Source organism: Bufo gargarizans, chromosome 2, assembly GCF_014858855.1.
Source record: "Bufo gargarizans isolate SCDJY-AF-19 chromosome 2, ASM1485885v1, whole genome shotgun sequence".
Taxonomy (NCBI): Eukaryota; Metazoa; Chordata; class Amphibia; order Anura; family Bufonidae; genus Bufo; species Bufo gargarizans.
Genome location: NC_058081.1, coordinates 296,815,424 through 296,827,809, shown reverse-complemented (window position 1 = coordinate 296,827,809; position 12,386 = coordinate 296,815,424). Strand labels below are relative to the sequence as shown.

Genomic DNA, 12,386 nt, shown 5'->3' with positions numbered 1-12,386 from the left:
TCAACGTAAGAATGCCTTCAAAATGTGCCTGAATGATAGCTTGTGATGAAGCAGGTTTGCCACACAGCTGGAGCACAGGAACAGTATCTCAATCTCCCAGAATACTGTATTCTGCAAACGAAGGTCCAAAACACACAGTCTAATGGACTAGTAGATTTGGAAGAAAGAACGTGCTCAGCACAGTAAATATGGAGACTTCAAAAGTATTGGCTTTCTCTCATCTTTATAAAGGCAAAATGACAGATCTGTATGTATGCTGTAATATGCTGTCAAGTTAATATTAGGTTCTAGATGTGATGTACATTAAAGGTTAATCCAGTGCTGTGTGCTGCTGCCATGTGTACAACAACATCCCAAGCAGTACTGACATAGGCCAAGGTTTACATTTATTGCTGAGATATCCGTATATAGGAGAACCTTTAGAAAATATAAATTTTCAGGAATGTATAACACCATTTTCTATTAGGAAGCTGAAATTGGTACACGTGAACATCATGTTTCATAAAATGACATATATAGAGTATATTATATACAGTACAGGGTACTGTATTTAATAATTATCAGTTGCATAATACATTGCAGCAGGAATAGCTGCAACACCAGGCACATCCACTACCATATGTGCAGACCTGTGCCTGGTAAAGTTGTTCTAGGTAATGCTACCCTTGTAGGTTACATGGTAATTTCGGATGCAACACGTGTCACAGTGTACCAGGACAGCCATAGGAATGAATGGGGTGCTGCCAACATGATACGCGAATCACAAAAAAAAAAAACACTGCAGGATTGTTTGCGATTTGCGCTTTGTGGTAACGCCAAACGTGGATAACGCGCTGTGACCATATTTATTTCTATGGCTGCCCTGCTATACCCTGACATTGGGTGCGCAATGTACCCTTAATCACAACACACTTGTCTAGCCCTGTTATTCTTTATAGGACTAGCCTAAAATGCAGCTCCAATGGCAGTTTCTTCAGAAAATGCAACATTTTCTGCTAATTTTATGTAAATAATTTGTTCTAGAAATCACATTAGTAAGAAAATGTAAAAATTTCTCTTGCTTAAAGGGTTGTCCTAGATATGAAAATTATACATTTTACCAATGTTACTGAATGCCATAAAGAAAAATAAAATGTTTACATGCCCACCTCGCCGTTCTCTGTGATGCCCATTCCAGTCTTTCCCCTGCTGTTTGCGTACAGACTTCAGCGGTGACGTGCAGGTATACAGCACCATAAAGTGCCATATACCTGCACATTACTGCTACAGTCTGCAAACAAACAGCAGAGGAAGGACCAGGGAGCAGCACCAGAGAAAGAGGTAAATACGTTTAGCATTTAATCGCATTGGTAATTATTTTGGGAAACCCCTTTAATTCCAGTTTAGCACAGTCACAATATGGCTGCATTTTAGAATCCTTATTTCGTCAGATGTTCCACCTGGACCACTTGCTGTTTTACTGGGTTCATCTTAGAACTCTACAGGGTTTTATAGTGATCAAAGCTTGCTTTAGCAGAGCCACAAGGAAACATATTATAGACTGTAAAATACATTTGTATTACGGCCTTGTGAAACTGTAGACTGACTCCCAGTGGACCTAATAAAACATAACTTTGATTTGATAAAAATATAAAAATTGTGTTATTTAATTGGTTATATCCAACAGTCACACAGTACCTAGACTGTTGTGAGTGTCCAAATTGATATACCGTATGTCTGTAGTACATGTTTTTTGTGTAAGCCCTGGGAGAAATCGAAGACTGCAGGTGGCAATACTCTGTAACTACTCCTGTATCTCCTAATGTGAATGATCACCCCAACTAGTGGTGACCCTCTGAAGAGGGGATTTTTGCTTCTTGGAAAATGGAGATTTATGTATATCTCCGTTTTCCATCCCTTCTATTCTATTCCTAGCAAATTGCCTTTGTTTCCCATACAACCCGAATATCCTGTGTATAATTACACCTCTTCCAGTCCTTCATATTCCCCAGGAGCAACACACAACCCTCGCAGATACTTATATATAAAAATAGTTTACTGATAACATAGAGATGACAAAGCAATGGACAATATACATAGAGATACAGATAACACAATACATAGAGGACACCACCACACACAGCCACCTCAGTTTCTGTCCACCCTGAATGCTAAGCAAATGCGGCTAATAATGTGTATGTATATACAGTATATCCAGAGTCCACCAATATACAGTCTACTGGATCTACTCTTCAACCAACTCACCTCCAGTACCGGACCATTAGTACATGTACATATAGAGACTCATGCATAAACAGAATACAATTGCAGACTGCTAATATCTATATGTACACATATAAAGTCTACTGGGATATTATACTTATATACATACCCACATACGCACACATATAACTTAGCTTGCTCCTGCATCCATCGGTGTCCAGGAAGAGAAGCCCCCGCCTCACTCCTAACTTTCACCTATATCTTGCTGTGTCCCAGCCCCCCCCACCATGGACTCCACCCTGTGACCACCCAAATATCTTCCCCCATCTCTTAGTCAAGAGGATGTTGTTCAACTGCTTATGATATGCTAACAAGGGACACAATGCTACTGGCCATACTGAATGGGTGAATACCACTGGGTCCAATTATTAGGCATATTTGCGTGGTCATCAGGATGAGGTTATGGCTGAAAGCCATATTTCCCTTAACACCCTCCACAACAACATTAGTAGATGTACCTATCCCCAGTACATCTTTTTTGTAGTTCAAGCCCAGGGACAAGATGATGGCTATACTTTTTGACTAATCTTATATCTCCTGACATGGATGATCACTATAGGTTAGTAATGATGCTCCACGACAACATAGATAAAGTACACATATGGTTTTGGTTCTCTTTCTCCATTCCACCCTCTGATAGTGGGTCTAACAATCGCCCTACTAAAGATGGCCAAAATTGACTGGAATCTTTGTCTATATTCCTCCTATCCCAACGTGCTTCCTCCTGTACAGGATTGATCAGGGGATTTCTCAAAGTAAAACCAAAAATAGCAAGCTGCGAGGTGTGCAGACTACAGCATTCTGATTTGTGGAGTGGTCTGGGACCTGTGGTTCTGTTTTTCCTGTGATAAATCCCCTGATAAATCCTGTTTAGGAGGAAATGTGTTTGGATCGGAGGAATATAGGGAAAGGTTCCATGTATTTGGGCCATACTTTTTTAAGGTGATTATTAGACCTACGATCACAGGGTGGAAAAGAGAAAACTAGTCAAGACCCTATATTTACAGTCTTTATCTATGTGGTCGTGGAGGGTCACCATAAAACTGATATGATTGTCCACATTAGGAGATGTAGGATTAGTCATGATGTATGGTCTCCGATTTTTCCCTGGGCTCCAACAACAAAAGATATATACCAGGGATAGGATATACCCTGTACCTATGACCTATAAAGCCTTATTCACAAATCAGTGTTTCACGGACGTGTGCAGCATGTGTTCTCCATGAACAGCACACGTCCCCATTCATTTTAATTTGTGTGTACACACTTAAAATGGGTCCGTGTTTTTAGCGCGGATGCATGCTCTATTTTGTCTGTGTTTAAGTATCCACCATGCTCATTATCGTCTATGGGTCAGTGAAAACCACAGATGCCATCCTTGTTGTGTCCGTGTTTCACGGATCATTAGGAAGAGATTATTTTTGAAGCGTGCAGGGTCAATAAAACACGGATAACACACGGACAGAAAAAAATGGACACACAAACCCAACACGGATCCTTCACGGACAGCTTTAGGGATGCATCATTGACCACCTTCTCACGGATTTGGACACGGACGTGTGAATGAGGCTTAATGCTGTTGTGGAGGGTAACCACTAGTTGGGGTGATCATTCATATTAAGTGATTCAGGAGGAGTTCTGGAGTATCGCCACTTGAGGCCTTTGGTGTCCCACTGCTTAAACAGAAAATACATACTAGGGACATATACTAATGTGAACATTAAAAAAGGTCTAGGTTTGCCCAGTAGATCTATTTCTTTGACTAATATGCTGGAATATTATTCCTTCCAAATAATGATTAGCCCTTGTGATACTAGCCTAGACAATGTTTTTATCCTGTGTATGAGGCTGATTCATAGTGTAATTAGTTTTATTTCTTGTGACCCTTATAAAGACAGATTTGTGTCAAAATGCACATATATTGTCATATTGTTAAATCCAAGTCAACTTCACAAGGGCTAGCATCTGCAGAGCAGGCTTCCCACTTTATGATATTTTTATATTAAAGGGCTATAAGGGCAATGAATGGTTCCGCCCTTGTGAGCTTTGAGGCAATATTCTTTGATGGTAAATACAGCAGTTGTCTGCATGAGCTGATTATAAACTTCATAAGAGACGTAGCGTTCAAGTCATCATTTTCAAGCGCTTTGGTGCATTTGTGAGATAATGATATCAACTCCTGAGTGTTATATCTCTTCTACCAACACTACTGCTCTTTTGCATTATTTATGAAAATATTGTCTCAAATTAGTGCTCCAACTTAATGTGTGGACACCAGACGATGGATGTGCTGCATAAACTGAGGAGACGGTGTTTTTAATTTAACACATTAATTAGCATGGATATTGTTTCTGAAGGTTTCATAAGAATGATATTGTAGATAAAGATGAGTAATCTTCTTCATTGCAGAACACTCTCGGAAAATGAGACCACTTCCTTAACATCTTCTGATTCCTGCACAAGCCCAACTAAAAGTGAATCATTATATAGTAAGACAGCCAAACAGTGCCTGGAGGAAATTTCTGGTAAGTCTTTCAGCCCATAACTAAGGCTAGCTTCACATCAGCGTATTTCATTCTGCCAGGCTGTTCCATCAAAGAACAGCCTGCCGAAATGAACTGGATCCGGCGCTGCCGGATGCAAGCGGAATGTCCACCGGCCCCATTAATATATAAGGCATCTTTCACACGAACGATATGGATTGCGTCTAGATCTGATCAGAAAAAAACGCGAGTGCAGTCTGTTTAGTCTGAGATTGCGTTCAGTGGTTCAGTTTTGGTGCGTTTTTCATGCGCATGAGAAAAACTGAAGAATACCGATCTATATCTCCTAGCAGCAGTAGAAATGAATTGGTCAGGATTCTCGCATAGCACCCGTACATAAAACTTGCTTGTGTGAAAGGGGCCTAATGGGGTTCAGCAGACATTCTGGTCGCATCTGGCTGACAAGTGGAGAACAAGCCCAACACAAACCTCTGCATGCCAGATGATCGTCACTTGCCTGCCGGAACAGGCTACCAGAACACTGCTACCACAAATGTGAAGGTAGCCTAAAAGTTAGTGGAATAAAAGTTATGATAACAGCTGATGAACATTGCTTTAAAATGTTACATGTGGCACTTCAATTGATTCAATAGAGTCACAGAAGTAATGTTTCGGAGACCCACCACCAATTTATATAGAACACATGTATATCCACTTTTAACTGCATCCTAAATTAACCAGTTATGCAGATAGGCCCCTTTGCATCAATTGAAATTTTTTCCTCCCTGCCTTCTAAGAACTTTTTTGTTTTTCGCATTACATTGCCATATAGGGGTTAGTTTTTTGCTGAATATTTTGTACTTTTGGTTGCCTGCTACAGATTTTTTCCCATCGTTACTGAATTCACCATATGGGATAAATACTTCTATATTTTAATTATTCAGCCATTTTTAGATGTGGCAGTCCCAATGATATTACATGTTTGTGATGATTTAAGTATTAATTAGTTTTGTCATTTAAATTTTCAATATTTTTTTTTACTTTTTGCCCTATGGGGGGAGGGGGGTTGAACATGCCATTATTAGATCTAGGCAACGGCTAAGGCCCCAGGCTGCCCTAGAACCTGAACACTCCAATGATCCACTCGCTCCCACGAATGGGAGCTTTACTGCAGTAAGGCGCCACTACCCAGTGGATGGAGTCTTCTGCTTCTGGCTTTGTCCACTTTTTTGTTACCAGCTCCGGTGGTTTGCTGAAAACCCTACCGATCTAATACTGATGATCTAGGTTATCAATATCTAAAGAGTGGAAGTCTTTAAGTCTTACCTAAAGTTTCTTGTCCTGTATAGTACTAAATATTCATTAATAACAGAGGTGATCTATTTAGAATACTTTTTCCAACTTTGATTTTGCTTAAAGTTTCAGATATTTCCATCATTTATATTTAATAGTGTGCCAAAATACTAATCAGGCTTTCATGACTGAATCAGAAACATGTGCTTTCTGAAAATCTCAGTAAAAGAGAAACAGATGGTAGCAAATGCAGTTTTTGAAATATAGCCCATTATCTGAAAATTAAGATTGAGTACAAGCCGAGCACTGCAGGGCTAGAAAGTGTACATGTACCGTATTTTTCGCCGTATAAGACGCACTTTTTCTTCCCCCAAAATGGGGGGAAAATGCCCCTGCGTCTTATACGGCGAATGCAGCCAGTTTTACATCGCTGGCAGCGATGTAAAGCGAGCGGGGACTCTGGGAGGGACTGGGAGGAGGAGCTGGGGCCGGCAATAGCGGCGGGGCGGTGCAGTCACTGTACTAAAGGCCCGCCCCGCCGCTCCGGTGTACTAATAAAATATGTCATATTCAATTAATGGTTATTAAATATGCCCCTTTATGCCTAATAGTACCTTAAATCCTAAGCGCATCCGTACAATGCAGGCCGGGCGGGCGGCAGCGTAACTCCCTGATGTCACGTGCCTGCGCCGCCTACTTTATGAATGAAGCAGGCGGCGCAGGCATGTGACGTCAGTGAGTGACGCGCCGCGCCGGCTGCCCGGCCTGCCGGCATTGTACTGAAGCGCTTAGGATTTAAGGTACTATTAGGAATAAAGATGCATATTTAATAACCATTAATTAAATCAGACATATTATATTAGTATACTGGAGCGGCGGGGGATCTGTGGATGGCACAGTTATGGGCTGGGAGGGTCTGTGGATGACACATGTATAACAGTGCCATCCACAGATCCCCCCCCTGTAACAGTGCCAGCCACAGATCCCCCATAACAGTGTCTGCCATCCACAGTTCCCCCATAACAGTGTCCGTCATCCACAGTTGCCCCCATAACAGTGTCCGTCATCCACAGTTGCCCCCATAACAGTGTCCGTCATCCACAGATCCCCCCATAACAGTGTCCGTCATCCACAGATCCCCCCATAACAGTGTCCGTCATCCACAGATCCCCCCATAACAGTGTCCGTCATCCACAGATCCCCCCATAACAGTGTCCGTCATCCACAGATCCCCCCATAACAGTGTCCGTCATCCACGGATCCCCCCATAACAGTGTCCGTCATCCAGAGATCCCCCCCATAACAGTGTCCGTCATCCACAGATCCCCAGTAATAGTGCCATCCACAGACCACCTAGTTCCAAACCCACAGCACACCTTTTGGTTAAAAATATTTTTTTTCTTATTTTCCTCCCCAAAAACCTAGGTGCGTCTTATACGCCGGTGCGTCTTATACGGCGAAAAATACGGTAATATTGGCAGTAAAAAACTGAACATGTTTAGTGCACAGAAAGTACAAATAAGTGGGTAAAATCTGCATTAGATTTGTCAGTGTGCTGTCAGTCTACAATTACACAAGGTCTGTCAACCATCCTGAGTTCCTTGGGACAGTCCTATTTCAAAGAGATGAAAGATTTAAGAAAAGGGGCTTGAAAATCTATGCAGCATGTTTTGTAAGTTCTGGCAATTGGAGATAGCCCTGTATAACTGATCGCCAAATACCTAGAAACATGGTGTGATAAGGTCAGCTCATATTTTAACAGTAAATTACCTGTATGTTGGACGTGATTATGTACCCCCCTCCCCCACTGTCAATTATTATCTGAACACCTTTAGGGGAAATTTATCAAAACTGGTGTAAGGTAGAACTGGCTTAGGGGCCCATAGCAACCAATCAGATTCCACCTTTCATTTTTTAGAGCTCCTTTGGAAAATGAAACGTGGAATATGATTGGTTGCCATGGGCAGTTTTCCTTACACCAGTTTTGATAAATCTCCCCCATTATTTATATAGCCACATTGCTCCTTGGTGTGTTGTAGTTTATTTTAGATCCTAGTGAAGCGTACCTTAAGTGTTCAGTAAAAGGTTTTTTATTAAATCTATTGGTTGATTGATCTACACCATAAACAAGCATTTTAAGCTGGACTGTTTCTTTCAGTTGAAGTAGAATATACTCTAGAAGTGGTTTATTTCCAGTGGGAATGAAGGATCAGGCATGTTGAAATTGAAATTTAGTCCATCTTTCCTACTACATCTGTTATAAAGGGATTTGTTGCCAGGACCCCCCAAACACATTAGATTGTCAGCTGATCCAGATGGGGTCAATTGACTTTTCTCTTTTATGCATAAAGAAAAAAACGGCCTAAACGGGTGGAAATGCTCCAAACCCAGACACTGTAGCGTGTCTATAACCGGGGGAGCAATTCCTCCGCATGCGGTCCGCAGACAACAGCAATCCCCAGCAAAAAATACGTACAATGGAGGATACCAGAGCTGACCACATGCACCACAAGGACATCTTACACAAAATGATACATTGTGCAGATGAAAAAAATATATAAATACAAAAATCACTGCAAAAAATGCACCAAAATGATATGCAACTGACAATACTAGCTATTTCCTCAAGCTGATGTCAAAAGCTGAGAACTTTGCCATTATCTTCCAGTCAGGAACATATCGGAGCCCCTCATGCACCACATCACGGTGTCTCAGCAAGCCTGGGGTCCTACCACTAAACCGCCTGTGGTGTGTGAACAGGGTCTGAACAATGCTAGAAATTACGTCACAGCCAGGCTCTCACATGCCTCCATAGTGGTATCACCAATTCACTGTGAGGTAGGATAAAGCTGTGAGCCGCACCCACAACAGACCATGTGACACAGAAGCTACCAGGTGCAAAAAAATGTTACCAACAAAATAAAGTGGCACATTCCATACACATAAAGACAAAAACTCACTGAAAAAAGTGGCCTAAACGGGTGGAAATGCTCCAAACCCAAACACTGTAGCGTGTCTATAACCGGGGGAGCAATTCCTCCACATGCGGTCTGCAGATAACGGCAATCTCCAGCAAAAAATGCGTACCATAAATGATGCCGGGGTGGACCACATACACCACAAGGATATCTTGCACAAAATGATACATTGTGCAGATGGAAAAATATATAAATACAAAAATCACTGCAAAAAATGCACCAAAATTATACACAACTGACAATACTAGCTAATTCCTCAAGTCAATGTTAAAAGCTGTGAACTTTGCCAATATTTTCCAGTTGCGTATCATTTTGGTGCATTTTTTGCAGTGATCTTTCTGTTTTATGCATTGCTAACTTAACCCCTTTTTCGTTTTTCACTCCAAGCCTTACCATAGTCCTAAGTTTTTTATTTTTCTATTCACATAGGCTTATGAGGGCTTATTTTTTGCGGGACAATTTGTTCTTTCTAATGGCGCCATTTACGGTTGCATACCATGTAGTAGGGAGCGGGGAAAAAAATCCAAATGGGGTAGAATTGGGAAAAAACTGAATTCTGATAAAGGTATTTATTTATTTTTTGCACTGTACATTATATGGTAAAATTGACCTGCTATCTTCATTCTCCAGGTCAGTACGGTTTCAATAATACCACACTTGCTTAATTTTTCTTGCGTTTCAATACTGAAAAAAATTAAAACCTTTGAGAAAAATAAAAATCATATTCTTACCCCTATAACTTTTTTGCAGATATGTGTACAGGGCTGTGTGAGGGCTTATTTTGCAGGACGATCTGTTCTTTTCAGTGATACCAATTTTAAATGTGTGCAACTGTTTGATCACTTTTTATGAAAAAAAATATTGGGTAGTTAAAGTGAAAAAAATGGCTGTATGCCATTAATATTGTTATATTTTAATTGTATGGGCATTTTCGCACACGGTGATGCCCATGTTAAAAAATTTTATCAGTTAAGTATTTTTATTTTAAGGAAAGGGGGGTGATTTGAACTTTTAGGTTTTTTTTATTCATTTTTTATATTTGTAAAAAAAAATGAGAATTTTTTTAAAACTTTTTTTAAGTCACCTTGGGTGACAATAACTGGCAATCATTGTGTTCATTAATGGCTAAATAGTCATCATTCAACACTTCATTTGCACTATATTAAACCAATACAATGCTGCCACCTAGTGGCCCTCTATTGGTATGTTCCTGAAATAGACACTGAAGCCTGCTTGAGGCTTCGGTGTATTTCAGCAATGTAACAGGTTCCCCGATCTCAGTTGGGGAATGCTGTTACCGGAGCAGAAGCGCGCGACTTCCGCTTTCGGACTGATCAGATGCCGTGGTCACATTTGACAACGGCATCTGAAGGGTTAAATGTATGCGGTCAGCCTTATGGCTACTTAAAATAGCAGAAACCCTGCGGCTATGGCGCCTGCAGCACACACGACCGGGCGCCATGTTTGGGACCAGACTTCCGTCGTACATATAGGTCCTTAAGGGTTAAAAGATGGATAATGCTGACATAGCAACTTGACCATATGTTTAAAAAAAACTGTTAAAAAACCCTTCCTCTCCTGAAAAGAAAATAGACTCTAACAAATAGTTCCAGCGATTCCACTAATAAATTGCATTATGCGTGCTATTGTAACGCTACCAAACCACAGGGGAAACACGTGAGGCTCACGGTGGACCGATGGGTGTAATAGTTCATGTACTCACGGTTAGCAGATGCCTCCCTTGTCTAGCATACAGTAGATGGGAAGACAGCACGAAATCCTCCGGGACACTCTCTTTTGCAGGGAACACCAGCCAGATGTTGGTTAAGGTGCCCTTGATGGTAATTGGTGTTTAAGGTGCTTTGGTGGCTAGGACCCTGGTTCCTGACGCCAGCACCGTAAAGTGCAAATGTTGAGTTTAGTAGTGGAAATGATGAGGAGTCAGTTGTTATCAAACAGTTGAACATTTACTGAATCAATTATCTTCAGGTAGTCAGTACAGACACAGTTCATTTGTATATATAAGTGATGACTCAGAAATAAGTTCAATTGTATTCCTTTTATCATGTTTAGGCAATTGTCAGTTGAGAAGTTCTCTTTAGGATTGACTCTTTACAGGCAAGACTTCTGTAATTATTCTAAGTCCAAACTATAGCACTCTGGCACTAAATATGCAGTTTTCTACTTATCTTGAGCTATCCAATAAGGGCGTTCCCCTCATGGCAGGCAAACACTTCTACTTCATTATTTGCAGGATGCTCTCCTAAAAAGGTTTAGGTTTTCCACTATGTCATGGAAAGCTTGTGTAGTGAATAAGGACAATTCTGCCTATTAATTATCCATACGTGTCCTGGCACTTAGAAAGTTACTCTCAGGCACTTGTGCTAATGAGGTCCATAAGCTAGATTTAGCTATAACCCTCACTAGGCTTGCTTCATATTTAGGCATAGACTTACTGTCTGGTGCTTGGCTGCTGTAGATAAATGTTAGATGTACTCCCTTAGCCTGGCCATGATCAAGGGATAGAAATAGCAGACTACATGGTGGACGGTAATGGACGATGCCTGTTTCCCTCCTTCATACACTTGCTTTTCCTCCATACACTTGCTTTTCCTCCTAACTGCTAACATCCTGTTCTTCTCTCAGCTAGACACACCCAAGCTATAAATATATTATGTGGTGACAGCACCATCTAGGGGCGACTGGGTGTAATGACATTGCCAGCCTGATAATAGGAAATACCATACAATGCAAATACATAGGCAGATGTTTAAAGTATCACATTTACACACTGATGTGGGACGCTGCACTATGATGTCAATATATCTGCACAAAGAAAAAAATCACCAGGAAGGCAATATATAGTCTTCTGAGCATAAGATTTAGGAGAAAAATTATCAATGCAGTTGCCCAGTCATCAGGAGAGTACATTGGGCCTCATGACAAATTATTGAATTCTCCATCCCCCCAACAGGCATGAATATTTAACAGCCTCATGTGAAAGTTAAGGTAAGCACATACTTACCTGCTGAGTCTCCTAAAAAAATACAACTGCCAAGTGTACCCCTTGCCTTAAATGCTTTGGAATAACATAACAACAGTTATATTAATGTGTAACTGATCTTTCCAAAAGGTTTTCATATATCAGTGTCATAATGACAAATCAAAAAGGTTTTGATTGTTAGGCGTTTGAGTGCTGAAACCTCATCAGTCATCAGGGGTCTTAAAACTCAGACTGCTACTGATTAAAACCTTTAATATGTCACTGACTTATCAAACAATCTTTTTTTAAAGTAAAGTTATACTTTAACATTTTTAGCACTCATTTACCACTCAGTCCCCAGACCAGACCCAAAAATTTATTCAGACT

At 40.8% G+C, this 12,386-nt stretch overlaps 1 protein-coding gene across 7 annotated transcripts in view; it reads left to right on the top strand.

Moving 5' to 3' along the window:
• NAV3 (neuron navigator 3) overlaps positions 1-12,386 on the top strand; it is a 542,271-nt gene that overhangs the window by 389,810 nt on the left and 140,075 nt on the right. For all 7 annotated transcript variants that reach the window (XM_044280408.1, XM_044280405.1, XM_044280407.1 and 4 more), the window contains one exon: positions 4,672-4,787. In XM_044280408.1, the coding sequence (XP_044136343.1) occupies positions 4,672-4,787 (116 nt within the window). The remainder of the gene's footprint in view (positions 1-4,671; positions 4,788-12,386) is intronic.